Here is a 15,359-nt window from a genome sequence, read left to right as displayed (position 1 = left end):
TATAGCAGTATATAGTATACAGTATATATATATATATCAGTGCACAGTATATACAGTATAGCAGTAGCTGCTCCTCCAGCTGCAGAGCTGACAGCTGATGACATCACAGGTCCAGCCTCCCTAGGCCCCGCCCCTCGCTCCTGATTGGCTGTCTCCTGGCCGCCTGTCTCTGTTATTATTCGAATATAAATGTCGCGGCGTCTACAGAGGCGCAGAGAGGCCGGGGCGGCGGTGTGTACGGTGCTCTAGTCTGCAGGCCCCGGGAGCCGACACTGACTGCACGGCATGGGCTTCATGTGACGCTGCTCCGCGGGACCTGGGGCACATCTGCCGCTATCCCCGGGACGCATCTGCCGCTATCCCCGGGGCACATCTGCCGGTATCCCCGGGACGCATCTGCCGCTATTCTGCACGCTTTGCCGCCGCCTCTTTGCACCATGGAGATGGAGAAGCTGCTGAGTGAGTTCAGCCCCGGCCGCCCCTCTGCTGCCCTGCCCCGGCCCAGCACCCTGCTGACCTGCGGCCGGAGCCTGCTCTGCTCCACTACAGGGGGCGTCCTGTCCCCGGTCACCAGCCTGGCCTTCACCATGAACCAGCTCACCGGCCTGGGGAGGTAAGAGCCCGATATACAGTGCAGTATTATATGTGTATACAGTGCAGTATTATACAGGAGTACAGTGTGCAATGCAGCATTATACACATGCATGCAGTATTAGGTGTATACAGTGTGTACAGTGCAGTATTATACAAGAGTACAGTGTGCAGTATGTGTATACAATGTGTGCAGTATTATACAGGAGTACAGTGTGCAATGCAGCATTATACACGTGTGTGCAGTATTATGTGTGTACAATGCACTATGTGTATACAGTGTGTACAGTGCAGTATGTGTATACAGTGTGCATGCAGTATTATACATTGCAGTACTATATGTGTATACAGTGCAGTATTATACAGGAGTACAGTGTGTGCAATGCAGCATTATACACGTGCATGCAGTATTATGTGTATACAGTGTAGTATTATACAGGAGTACAGTGTGCAGTATTATATGTCTATACAATGTGTACATTGCAGTATGTGTATACAATGTGTACAGTGCAGTATTATACAGGGTGTTTATTGCAGTATTATACATGTGTACAGTGCAGTATTATGTGTATATAGTGTGTAGTGCAGTATTATACAGGAGTACAGTGTGTGCAATGCAGCATTATACATGCGTGTACAGTTCAGTATTGTGTATATAGTGTGTAGTACAGTATTATATGTGCTTACAATATTATACATGTGTGTGTATATAGTTGCAGAATTATCCATGTGTGCATTGTGTGCAGTGCAGTATTATACATGTGTGCAGTGCAGTATTATCCATGTGTGCATTGTGTACAGTGCAGTATTTTACGTGTGTGTGTGTGTGTGTGTATATATAGTTGCAGTATTATCCATGTGTGCATTGTGTACAGTGCAGTATTATACATGTGTACAGTGCAGTATTATACGTGTGTGTATACAGTATAGTTGCAGTATTAGCCATGTGTACAGTGCAGTATTATAGTGGTGTTTCTCACTTCCCCCGTCACTTGCTGGATATCGTCTTCTGGGTCAGCTCCTGACTACTGACAGCCTGTTCTTCACAATTTTGGTACTTTGTCTGCTCTTAGACAAGCAGCGCTTTTCTCTCCACATTTTTTGTGCAGAAACCACACGGCCCTCAGTATAGTCTATGGGGTCTGCGGGTTTCCTTAGGTCACCGCTTTTTTAGGCAGATTCGGTTTCCGTTCAGGGGTCACCAATCGCACTACCTGGACGGAAACTCCTGCACAGATGTGAATGGGGCCCTATTGAGGACTGAGCACAGGTTCTCTATGGGATTGAGGTCTGTAGAGCTTCCTGGCCATGGACCCAAAATGTCAGTGTTTTACTTACTGAGCCACTTGGTTCTCACCTTTGCCGTGTGCCGTGGTCTCCATCATGGCGGAGAAAGCTTTGTCCATCCCCAGATGTCTCCTGAAGCTTCATCTGGAGGATGTTCAGACCCTTCTTCATTTGTGGTGGTGTTTAGGCCAAATTGTAAGCGAGCCCAGGAATAATTATTGGGGCCTAAAGCTCTGATGTCCTGCATGTTATTAAAGAGGACCTTTCACCATATCCGGGCACAGGCAGTGTTATATACTGCCAGAAAGCTGACAGTGCACTGAATTCAGCGCACTGTCGGCTTTCCCGATCTGTGCCCGGTGTGAAGAGCTTACGGTCCGGTACCGTAGCGCTTTACAGTCAGAAGGGCGTTTCTGACCATTAGCCAGAGACGTCCTTCTGCCTCGCGGCGCCAATCGCGCTGTGCTGTGGAGCGGGGAGGAACGCCCCCTCCCTCTGCTCACACAGCTTGTCCGTAGACGAGCATTATCAGGAGCGGGAGGGGGCGTTCCTCCCGGCTCCACAGCACAGCGCGATTGGCGCCGCGAGGCAGAAGGACGTCTCTGGCTAATGGTCAGAAACGCCCTTCTGACTGTAAAGCGCTATGGTACCGGGACCGATAGCGCTTTACACCGGGCACGGATCGGGAAAGCCGACAGTGCGCTGAATTCAGCGCACTGTCAGCTTTCTGGCAGTATATAGCACTGCCTGTGCCCAGATATGGTGAAAGGTCCTCTTTAATATCACTCCGCACAGAGAACTAAATGATCCTGCAGTGTGTCTGTGTGTCTTTCGTTTTAGTTGCTCTGATTCCTAGGATTTCTGTATCTGCCATGAGCTTGTATGTGTTTCTCTCTTGTTATATACTACTGTACCATCTATGAAACTGTATCACTGAATATACCCATTGTGGGACTATTAAAGGAATATCTTATCTCTTATCTTATGTTAGGGTGACAAATAAGGGTTAACACTGGAAATATTACACTTGACCCGGTGTACAGTTCCGTGTGTATATATGTGGCCCACTGTACAGTGTCGTGTGTGTGTATATGTGGCCCACTGTACAGTGCCGTGTGTGTATATATGTGGCCCACTGTACAGTGCCGTGTGTGTATATATGTGGCCCACTGTACAGTGCCGTGTGTGTATGTGGCCCACTGTACAGTGCCGTGTGTGTATGTATGTGGCCCACTGTACAGTGCCGTGTGTGTATGTATGTGGCCCATTGTACAGTGCCGTGTGTGTATATATGTGGCCCACTGTACAGTGCCGTGTGTGTATGTATGTGGCCCACTGTACAGTGCCGTGTGTGTATATATGTGGCCCACTGTACAGTGCCGTGTGTGTATGTGGCCCACTGTACAGTGCCGTGTGTGTATGTATGTGGCCCACTGTACAGTGCCGTGTGTGTATGTATGTGGCCCACTGTACAGTGCCGTGTGTGTATATATGTGGCCCACTGTACAGTGCCGTGTGTGTATATATGTGGCCCACTGTACAGTGCCGTGTGTGTATGTATGTGGCCCACTGTACAGTGCCGTGTGTGTGTATGTGGCCCACTGTACAGTGCCGTGTGTGTGTATATATGTGGCCCACTGTACAGTGCCGTGTGTATGTATGTGGCCCACTGTACAGTGCCGTGTGTATGTATGTGGCCCACTGTACAGTGCCGTGTGTATGTATGTGGCCCACTGTACAGTGCCGTGTGTATGTATGTGGCCCACTGTACAGTGCCGTGTGTGTATATATGTGGCCCACTGTACAGTGCCGTGTGTGTATATATGTGGCCCACTGTATAGTGCCGTGTGTGTGTGTGTGTATGTATATATATATATATATATATATATATGTATATATATATATATATATATATATATTATGTATATGTGGTCTGGATTTGTATACACACACAGCGGTGCGGCTGACGAGAATTCACATGGTGTTTCGCTCGCTGTATAACATGCCCCCTCCACCCTGGCGCTGACCTCTCACCTGTGACATCCTGTAGCTGTCAGACTCCTCGCTGAACATTCCCAGACACTGTATATACTGCATAGGGCCTATAGATGGCGTCTGCCCTGCAGCCACTGGTGTGTTAACACCAAACCTAATATACAATAATACAGCGCCCCTAGTGGGCAATAGGTTACTGTGATATTAATGCAGTCCATGTCCCAGTGTGGACTTACTGACCGCTCCTCTCGGCTTGCTGTGACTTGTAGTTCTGTAACCGCCGACTGACCAACATCTTTATCATCTTCTCCATTACAGCCAGAGCGAAACCCCAAAGAGAAAGCGGGAGATGTTGGCGTATCCGAGCCAGATCTCGCCCCTGACCCGCACCGTGTCCTCCGACTCTTCTGATTCTGGTAGGTTTATAGGGGCCAGGGTTGGTCCATTGGTGACGGTCACGTAGATGATATGGGGGGGGCAATGCATTTATATTAACCCCTTCTCTCTGTCCCTTCCAGGCTTAAGTTTGGATTACCCCAGCCCCGTGGACCCGAACACCCCCTCAGACATGTAAGTGGATTCCTATTCAGTGACATAAAGCAGAGATGTTGTCCTCAGCCATTATTGCCTTAGTCTTGGGGTGGTTGTGTATGTTAGTGTAAGAGCTAGAGCGCCCCCTTATGTTATAGGTGACAGGTGTGACCCCGCATAGTCTTAGAGCAGCGCCTGTAGGAATGTACAGTGACAGCCGGCGGACATAATCCCTCTATTATCTGTGGCCCTTCTTACAACCTGCAGCGGCTGTAACCTGACGCTGCCGCCATCATGTGAGACCGCAGGCGGAGGACCGGCCCTCCGAGCCCTTCTGTGTCACATAGATGGGGGCTTTGTTCTGTGAGGCCCCAGGAATGCGGCTGTAAATACCCCAGGGACCCAGACAAAGGGTTAATGTCACCAGGAATAACAACATGCCGATAAAGATTATTGAAGAGAAGGCCTATCAGTGTGTCGTTTATTTTAGACCTGTTGATAAAGTTTATTGAAGACTGTGTACAGTGAAGCAGTTGCCCATAAAAACAATTTACACTGGGGGAGCTGGCGTTTGATTGGTTGCTATTGCCTGCTTTTTTTGTCTTTAATGAACTTTATTGTCTGAGTTTTAATTGACAAGGTCCACATATAAATAAATTCTTCTACAATAAACTTTATTGAGACTCGTGACGCATTACACACACTAGCATTCTGGAGTCTTCTACAATAAACTTTATTGAGACACGTGACGTATTAAGCACAATAGCATGTCTGGCACTCTCTTCAATAAACTTTATGGATAGTTCCCTTCTGGGAGGTTCAGTCAGGACACAGTGACATGTCAGGGGGGGGGGGTCACTTATTTTCTGTCTGCAGCACTAGTGACAGGTGCACCGTGTTGACCTAGATGTCAGATATGATGGAAAATTAACAAGGTGGCCCCACGTGCCCCCCTCCCCCTCTCCAGTGTAATGTCCGCTCTAATTGGGGTCAGTGGGGTGTTGCGGCTGTCGGGCACCTGTCGCCATTTCATAAACTCTGTTTATATAAACTGCACACAAAAGGGCCGGGCGGTGGTCAGATGAGGGGGTCGTGCTTGTACCCCCTACCCCCATGAGGAACAGCTGCCGGGCTTCCTGTCCTGCTCAGCCCCCACATCTTCTGATCTGTGTTGGGCTTTGCATTATAATGAGCGCCCCCTGTAATACGGGAGGGGGTTGCAGTTAATGGTTACACTGATTACACAAAGGGCACCAATGTAATGGCCTCCCCTGTGCCCCCCTGAAGTGCTGGGGGGGTGGGCAAGGCATTTATATTGCTATCCTGGCAGAGAATGGGTTACAAGCTAGCTGGGGAGGGGGATTAGAATCTGCTGGGGTAATCTCCGATAATTGGATGGTGAGTGCCCCCCATCTGCTCCTTCACACGTGCCCCCCCCCCACCGCGGGCCGGCCGCTCCCTAATGAATGGGCTGAATAGAGGCTTTTCAGATGCCACACTTATCAGACAGCTGCCGGGCTCGGCCTGACGCCTGCACAGGGCATATGGCTGACAGCGAGCCCAACAAAAGGCCGACATTTCCATACAGGTGGAGGCAGCTGACCCTGCGTGGGGGACCGGAGGGGGACAAATCGCTTCTTGTTCTGAGCTTTTCTCTATAAGCTTTCATTATTTGCCTGATGTCTGACTGTATACACGACACCATGGATACACCCTGTATACTCCTTTGCTTGTATTTTGAGTAGGGGGGTGCACAGGATGGGGGTCAGCGGCCGCCGCTCTCTGATTTTCTCTTTCCTTCCTTTTTTTTCAGCTTTCCGAAGTCTATTTTTGTCGGCAGAAACCTAAACAATGAGTGAGTATATATGTATACGCCAGCGACGGGATACGGGTGGCGGTCTGGCGCTGACACCCCCTCCCCGCTGCTATAAACACCAGTCTAAGGGAAATGTTGGCCTTAAAGGGGTTGTCCACGATTAGAAAGACATGGATTTTTTTTTTATCCCCATACCAATCCATGTCTGGGAATACAGCTTGGCTCCATTGGGATGTAATACCAAGCACAGCCTGCAGACCTATGTGGCGCTATTTTCATTCCTGGAAACCCCTTTAACCCTTTCAGAAATGTATGGACTTGTAAAGGACTGTTATGTTTTTTACATAATAGATGTGGTGGCAGTTGCCCCTCAGGCCCACCATGTCACATGGGGAATAGACAACCCTAGACCCGTGACCCTATGACAACTCTGATGGTCCTCCTTTATTCTTGTCTCTAACCGCTTCCTCTTTCTCCTTCTTGCAGCCTTAAGCCACCACCAATCAGAAGACAGTCCTTACCGGTAAGTCCGCATTGTCCGCTGGGCCTCGGTGACCCCCCGGTGTATCCCCCAAATATGCTCCCCAATGGGGCTGTCCTCTCTAAGTACCGGAGATGCTGGTCCATGAGGGTCTGTTTGGGTTGTAGTCTCCATCCCTCTGACCCCGTGTCCTGTATTCTCTAGGTGGCGCTCCTCCGTGGCAGCCCCGTCCTCAGAAGACTCTCCAGTACCCCAGACCTTGAAGTCTCCAGTCCCTCTGAAAGATTCCCAGTGGCCAAAGACAACAAGGAGAATGTGAGTCCCGCCCTCCAGGACGCGCCCATGTCGGACCCTCACCCATAATTCCATGGGGCGGTTTGTTTTTTTGACACTTTTTTTATTTTTCCCTTTGCAGGAAGTTTTCTTATTCAAGAGGCCGTTCTTGTGTCCGGTGTCGAGGAGCCGCTTACGTAGTGATGAAACCTTCAGGTTAAGACCAAACTCTGCCCCCAATCTCATGGTGAGCCCCTTATTACCTCCAGCTGTGATGTAGTCATATACCCGGCCAGCAGAGGGCGCCATTACTCAGATTGTTATTGCTCCTGTTACAGTTCACCCCTGAGAGGAATGAGTTCGATTTGGATTCTGAAAGCCCCGTCCGTTTACGAAAGTCTTCCTTGACGTTCTCTCTGCTTGACGATGACGACGATGGCTTCATGGAGATCATGGATGACGATGACGTTAAGGTATGTCCTCCATCTTGTTGTGACGTCCGCCATCTTGTCCCTCCTCACTTGTAGCTTCATTTCATTGAGCTGGTACTTGTTTTCAGGGTGAACCAGATCTTCCAAGTGGGATGGAGAACCTGCTGACCGCGCCCCTGAAGAAGGACGAGCATGGGGAGGTGCGTCTTGTGTTCTGGATGGGTGGGGGGGCCTGTACCCGCTCCACATGGTAGTCAGTGACTGCTCTGGATCTCCGGGTGACCTCTTTCCCTTCGTGTTTTTAGGAATTGGTTATAAGAAGCAAATGTCGCCGCCTCTTCCGCTCGCCGTCTATGCCGACCAGCATCATCCGCCCAATCCTCAAGCGCTTGGACAGACCAGACGATGACGACACTCCCGTTAAATCGAAGCGACTCAAAAATGTAAAGTCGGCCTCACTGGACAAGGCGGAGCCTGAGGCGGCGGAGCCTGTAAGTCCAGGGGGGGGCGCTGTCTGCGCCATTCTCATGTGTCTGTTATACTGTATTACACTTCTAGTATTGCCTGGTGTTAACCCCGAAGTGTTTCCTCCATATCAGAAAATGAAGTTGTTTCGCTCCAAGTCTCTCTGCGTGGAAACGGTTGAGAAGATTCTGGACAACGACCAGCGGGATTTAATCGGCGACTCTTCTAAGGTAATAAAAAAGGCTTATAGGGTGCGGGCCGTGGTCACATGACTGATACCACTGGGGGGCGCTCTAGGCTTATAGGGTGCGGGCCGTGGTCACATGACTGATACCATCGGGGGGCGCTCTAGGCTTATAGGGTGCGGGCCATGGTCACATACCACCAGGGGGCGCTCTAGGCTTATAGGGTGCGGGCCATGGTCACATGACTGATACCACCGGGGGGCGCTCTAGGCTTATAGGGTGCGGGCCATGGTCACATGACTGATACCACCAGGGGGCGCTCTAGGCTTATAGGGTGCGGGCCATGGTCACATACCACCGGGGGGGCGCTCTAGGCTTATAGGGTGCGGGCCATGGTCACATACCACCGGGGGGCGCTCTAGGCTTATAGGGTGCGGGCCATGGTCACATGACTGATACCACCGGGGGCGCTCTAGGCTTATAGGGTGCGGGCCATGGTCACATGACTGATACCACCGGGGGGCGCTCTAGGCTTATAGGGTGCGGGCCGTGGTCACATGACTGATACCACCGGGGGGCGCTCTAGGCTTATAGGGTGCGGGCTGTAGTCACATGACTGATACCACCAGGGGGCGCTCTAGGCTTATAGGGTGTGGGCCATGGTCACATGACTGATACCACCAGGGGGCGCTCTAGGCTTATAGGGTGCGGGCCATGGTCACATGACTGATACCACTGGGGGCGCTCTAGGCTTATAGGGTGCGGGCCATGGTCACATACCACCGGGGGGCGCTCTAGGCTTATAGGGTGCGGGCCATGGTCACATGACTGATACCACCGGGGGGCGCTCTAGGCTTATAGGGTGCGGGCCGTGGTCACATGACTGATACCACCGGGGGGCGCTCTAGGCTTATAGGGTGCGGGCCATGGTCACATACCACCGGGGGGCGCTCTAGGCTTATAGGGTGCGGGCCATGGTCACATACCACCGGGGGGCGCTCTAGGCTTATAGGGTGCGGGCCATGGTCACATGACTGATACCACCGGGGGCGCTCTAGGCTTATAGGGTGCGGGCCATGGTCACATGACTGATACCACCGGGGGGCGCTCTAGGCTTATAGGGTGCGGGCCGTAGTCACATGACTGATACCACCGGGGGCGCTCTAGGCTTATAGGGTGCGGGCCGTAGTCACATGACTGATACCACCGGGGGCGCTCTAGGCTTATAGGGTGCGGGCCGTGGTCACATACCACCGGGGGGCGCTCTAGGCTTATAGGGTGCGGGCCGTGGTCACATACCACCGGGGGGCGCTCTAGGCTTATAGGGTGCGGGCCATGGTCACATGACTGATACCACCGGGGGCGCTCTAGGCTTATAGGGTGCGGGCCGTGGTCACATACCACCGGGGGGCGCTCTAGGCTTATAGGGTGCGGGCCGTGGTCACATACCACCGGGGGGCGCTCTAGGCTTATAGGGTGCGGGCCGTGGTCACATACCACCGGGGGGCGCTCTAGGCTTATAGGGTGCGGGCCATGGTCACATACCACCGGGGGGCGCTCTAGGCTTATAGGGTGCGGGCCATGGTCACATGACTGATACCACTGGGGGCGCTCTAGGCTTATAGGGTACGGGCCATGGTCACATGACTGACACCACGGGGGACGCTCTAGGTTTATAGGGTGCGGGCCATGGTCACATGACTGATACCACCGGGGGGCGCTCTAGGCTTATAGGGTGCGGGTCATGGTCACATGACTGATACCACCGGGGGCGCTCTAGGCTTATAGGGTGCGGGCCGTGGTCACATGACTGATACCACCGGGGGGCGCTCTAGGCTTATAGGGTGCGGGCCATGGTCACATACCACCGGGGGGCGCTCTAGGCTTATAGGGTGCGGGCTGTAGTCACATGACTGATACCACTGGGGGGCGCTCTAGGCTTATAGGGTGCGGGCCATGGTCACATGACTGATACCACCGGGGGGCGCTCTAGGCTTATAGGGTGCGGGCCGTGGTCACATGACTGATACCACCGGGGGGGCGCTCTAAGCTTATAGGGTGCGGGCCATGGTCACATACCACCAGGGGGCGCTCTAGGCTTATAGGGTGCGGGCTGTAGTCACATGACTGATACCACCAGGGGGCGCTCTGGGCTTATAGGGTGCGGGCCGTGGTCACATGACTGATACCACCGGGGGGCGCTCTAGGCTTATAGGGTGCGGGCCATGGTCACATACCACCGGGGGGCGCTCTAGGCTTATAGGGTGCGGGCCATGGTCACATACCACCGGGGGGCGCTCTAGGCTTATAGGGTGCGGGCCATGGTCACATACCACCGGGGGGCGCTCTAGGCTTATAGGGTGCGGGCCGTGGTCACATGACTGATACCACCGGGGGGCGCTCTAGGCTTATAGGGTGCGGGCCATGGTCACATACCACCAGGGGGCGCTCTAGGCTTATAGGTTGCGGGCCATGGTCACATACCACCAGGGGGCGCTCTGGGCTTATAGGGTGCGGGCCATGGTCACATGACTGATACCACCGGGGGGCGCTCTAGGCTTATAGGGTGCGGGCCATGGTCACATACCACCGGGGGGCGCTCTAGGCTTATAGGGTGCGGGCCATGGTCACATACCACTGGGGGGCGCTCTAGGCTTATAGGGTGTGGGCCATGGTCACATGACTGACACCACGGGGGGCGCTCTAGGCTTATAGGGTGTGGGCCATGGTCACATGACTGACACCACGGGGGGCGCTCTAGGCTTATAGGGTGTGGGCCATGGTCACATGACTGATACCACCAGGGGGCGCTCTAGGCTTGTATTATAGATTGCATCTTCTTCTTTGTGTTTTCTAGACCTACTTACTGCAGACGGTGGAGGGTCAGCACCAGGACCTGAAGTACATTACCCCTGACATGGTGAGTGCGGCCGCCGTCTCCGCCATCGTGCTCCGTACTACAGTAGAAAGTCCAACAACCTATGGTAGAGAATCTTCTAATCTGTTCTCTCTGTCTCAGATGAACGACGTCCTGGAAGGGAAATACAAGGATCACATCGATCGCTGCATCATCGTAGACTGCCGCTACCCGTACGAGTATGAGGGCGGGCACATCAAGGTAAGGGCCGGCGATAGCTCCTCCTACTGCTGGATCGGGACTTGCTATACATCTGATATATAATGCAATGTGTTCTCCTTCCTGCAGGGGGCAGTAAATCTACCACTGGAACACGATGTGGAGGAATTCCTGATGAAGGAGCCGATTGTGCCGAGCAGCGAGGATAAGAGAGTCATCGTCATCTTCCATTGTGAATTCTCGTCAGAGCGAGGCCCCCGCATGTACGTCTCCTCCTCACACCCCAGAAGCCGTCATACTCGTCCTTTCCTCGCTCCTCACGCTCTTCTTCTTCTCTCTTCTTCCTCCGCAGGTGCCGGTTTGTTAGAAAACAGGACAGGAAAAGCAACGAATACCCCAAGCTGCATTACCCCGAGCTGTATGTGCTGAAGGGGGGCTACAAGGAGTTCTTCCCCAGCAATCAGGTGAGTGACACACTGCTGCCCCCCCAGAGGGCGACACTAGCCATACAGGGAATAGACGTCACTGCTGCCCCCAGAGGGCGACACTAGCCATACAGGGAATAGGCGTCACTGCTGCCCCCCAGAGGGCGACACTAGCCATACAGGGAATAGGCGTCACTGCTGCCCCCCAGAGGGCGACACTAGCCATACAGGGAATAGGCGTCACTGCTGCCCCCCAGAGGGCGACACTAGCCATACAGGGAATAGGCGTCACTGCTGCCCCCCAGAGGGCGACATTAGCCATACAGGGAATAGGCGTCACTGCTGCCCCCCAGAGGGCGACATTAGCCATACAGGGAATAGGCGTCATTGCCGCCCCCCAGAGGGCGACACTAGCCATACAGGGAATAGATGTCACTGCTGCCCCCCAGAGGGCGACATTAGCCATACAGGGAATAGGCGTCACTGCTGCCCCCCAGAGGGCGACATTAGCCATACAGAGAATAGGCGTCACTGCTGCCCCCCAGAGGGCGACATTAGCCATACAGGGAATAGGCGTCACTGCTGCCCCCCAGAGGGCGACATTAGCCATACAGGGAATAGGCGTCATTGCCGCCCCCCAGAGGGCGACACTAGCCATACAGGGAATAGATGTCACTGCTGTCCCCCCAGAGGGCGACACTAGCCATACAGGGAATAGATGTCACTGCTGCCCCCCAGAGGGCGACACTAGCCATACAGAGAATAGACGTCACTGCTGCCCCCCAGAGGGCGACACTAGCCATACAGGGAATAGGCGTCACTGCTGCCCCCCAGAGGGCGACATTAGCCATACAGGGAATAGGCGTCACTGCTGTCCCCCCAGAGGGCGACACTAGCCATACAGGGAATAGATGTCACTGCTGCCCCCCAGAGGGCGACACTAGCCATACAGAGAATAGACGTCACTGCTGCCCCCCAGAGGGCGACACTAGCCATACAGGGAATAGGCGTCACTGCTGCCCCCCAGAGGGCGACATTAGCTATACAGGGAATAGGCGTCACTGCTGCCCCCCAGAGGGCGACATTAGCTATACAGGGAATAGGCGTCACTGCTGCCCCCCAGAGGGCGACACTAGCCATACAGGGAATAGACGTCACTGCTGCCCCCCAGAGGGCGACACTAGCCATACAGGGAATAGGCGTCACTGCTGCCCCCCAGAGGGCGACACTAGCCATACAGGGAATAGGCGTCACTGCTGCCCCCCAGAGGGCGACATTAGCCATACAGGGAATAGGCGTCACTGCTGTCCCCCCAGAGGGCGACATTAGCCATACAGGGAATAGACGTCACTGCTGCCCCCCAGAGGGCGACATTAGCCATACAGGGAATAGATGTCACTGCTGCCCCCCAGAGGGCGACACTAGCCATACAGGGAATAGACGTCACTGCTGCCCCCAGAGGGCGACACTAGCCATACAGGGAATAGGCGTCACTGCTGCCCCCCAGAGGGCGACATTAGCCATACAGGGAATAGGCGTCACTGCTGCCCCCCAGAGGGCGACATTAGCCATACAGGGAATAGGCGTCACTGCTGCCCCCCAGAGGGCGACATTAGCCATACAGGGAATAGGCGTCACTGCTGCCCCCCAGAGGGCGACACTAGCCATACAGGGAATAGACGTCACTGCTGCCCCCCAGAGGGCGACATTAGCCATACAGGGAATAGGCGTCACTGCTGCCCCCAGAGGGCGACACTAGCCATACAGGGAATAGGCGTCACTGCTGCCCCCCAGAGGGCGACACTAGCCATACAGGGAATAGGCGTCACTGCTGCCCCCCAGAGGGCGACACTAGCCATACAGGGAATAGACGTCACTGCTGCCCCCCAGAGGGCTCTATTGACCATATAGAGGATAGACATCACTGCTGCCCCCTGGAGGACTCGTCCCCTGTCGGGGTTGGATCGGAGCCCAGAACCTCCAGGTTGGCGCCGGTGACTCTTCTATTAGATGGCTCTTGCTCTGACCTTCTTCCCTTTCCTCTTTTGCAGTCGCTCTGTGAGCCGCAGTCTTACCGCCCCATGTATCACAAGGACTTTAAGGAACACCTGAAGCTCTTCCGTTCCAAGAGCCGGACCTGGGGAGTCGACAGGAGCAAGCGAGATATCTACAGGCAGCAGATGAATTTATAACGTGGCGCAGTCTGGGACCCCCTCGTTCTGTCGCGGAATCTCCTCCACACGTGGCCGGAACGCCAGTCTCTGGCCTTTGATGGATGGGATGTCTTTGGAGGTCTTGGACCACCCGTCGTCTGTTCCAGAGGATATCACTTGACCTGGGGCATCTCATGTTAGAGAGCAGACCCCCCCAGGTTGAAGGTCATGTGATGGTCCACCATCTTGTATGGAAGAGTTTTATACCTAGACACCTGCCTGTGGGTGTCCTGATCCGGACGTCTTCTGACCGGTTCCTTGTACTTGTTGCACTTGCACTTTTCGTTGAGTATTTTTCGGTGGCAGCAAGCCGCCTCCTGTTTTGCACGGTCAATCAAGCGCTGCACGTTGCCACCAGCCGTCACTAAGGATGAAGGGCGCTATCCGATTTTATATCATTTTATATAAATCTTCTATCCTCCTGCTTTGCTCGCTTCTCACTTACCTTTGTAGACTGCAGGGGGGGGCTATATGTACAGAATTACATATCTAATATATGGATACAATCGGAAGATTCTCTATGGGAATATAATCAGTTCCCAGAATTACCGTGTCATCTGCGCTAAAGTGAGGCGGCCATCTTGTATCCTAATCTAGGTGACAGATTTCAGTCAGCTACTAATATGGCCGACTCCATAGACTTGCCATGATGAGGTATTTACTACATGGATGGCTAAGGCCTAGGACAACATGGCGGCTCCTGTACGTGAACAGTGACACAAACCAAGAAAATGAGGTGGAAACGAGACGACCAGACGGAAATGTACAAAAATAGACTTTTTTTTTTAAACATTTTTCTACACAACTTCTCCGCCGTCCGCGTCTCCTTCCATTACTGCTAGGTGTGGATTTGCCATTACCTTATGATGGAGACTTTACCATGTATTATTGGTATGGCCGCCATCTTGATTCTCTGTATTATAATTTATCCTATTTGGTTTGCACATGTATATACTTTTTATATATCTATAATTTTGCTAATATAATGCAATGTCCTAACCATGTGATCTCGGTGACACGTGGCGCGATAGCTGATCGCCGCCCATATTCCGCTTTCCTGCAGCTCCGCCTCCCGCTTTTTGCGATTTTCATTCTATGTGAAAAATTCAGGGATAATAAAATTCAGATTTGTTTAAAAAGTGACCGAATGCGTTGTGATGTCATGGGGGGGGGGGGGGGGGGGTCAAAGGCCGAGAAGGGGATGGGAGACTTGATCGGGGGGAAATGGGTCATGTGACCCCTCCTGACGCTTTGGGTGGTCGGCGGCGCTTTAGGGTCTGGTTTACTTGAAGGTCTCCGCGAAATCCGACTCAGGAAGTAACGGCGATGAAATCGGCTTCACCGTTCAGGAAACGTTCTGAGGATGGTGACATTTCGCTCTTCGGATTTTAACCAATTTCTCCATAATCTTAAAATAACCCCTCCCCCCCCCCCCCCCCCCCCCCTTAGCCACTAGCCTGTATGGCCTCTCCATCTTGAAGGCCGGACAGTCGCGCTTTCTATAGGTGTATGTATAGCGGGCCCTCTACGTTCTAGACATGGCTGGATGGATTTCTTATTCAGGAGTCTAGGAAAGCTGGGTGGGCAGCC

The 15,359-nt window shown here is 53.2% G+C and overlaps 1 protein-coding gene across 1 annotated transcript; it reads left to right on the top strand.

Annotated features, from left to right (window-relative positions):
• The first annotated feature begins 390 nt into the window (after positions 1-390).
• On the top strand, positions 391-13,774 carry LOC142196709 (M-phase inducer phosphatase 2-like). Its single transcript, XM_075266688.1, has 16 exons — positions 391-613; positions 4,192-4,289; positions 4,392-4,443; positions 6,218-6,259; positions 6,707-6,743; positions 6,906-7,016; positions 7,117-7,221; positions 7,313-7,447; positions 7,534-7,605; positions 7,711-7,896; positions 8,005-8,100; positions 10,913-10,975; positions 11,075-11,173; positions 11,261-11,394; positions 11,484-11,595; positions 13,608-13,774. Exons 1-16 carry the CDS (start codon positions 438-440, stop codon positions 13,746-13,748), a joined length of 1,659 nt encoding a protein of 552 aa, XP_075122789.1. The 5' UTR covers positions 391-437; the 3' UTR covers positions 13,749-13,774.
• The last annotated feature ends 1,585 nt before the right edge of the window (positions 13,775-15,359 follow it).

Source organism: Leptodactylus fuscus, chromosome 1 (genome assembly GCF_031893055.1).
Source record: "Leptodactylus fuscus isolate aLepFus1 chromosome 1, aLepFus1.hap2, whole genome shotgun sequence".
NCBI classification, from domain to species: domain Eukaryota; kingdom Metazoa; phylum Chordata; class Amphibia; order Anura; family Leptodactylidae; genus Leptodactylus; species Leptodactylus fuscus.
This window is presented reverse-complemented; position numbering and strand designations above follow the sequence as displayed.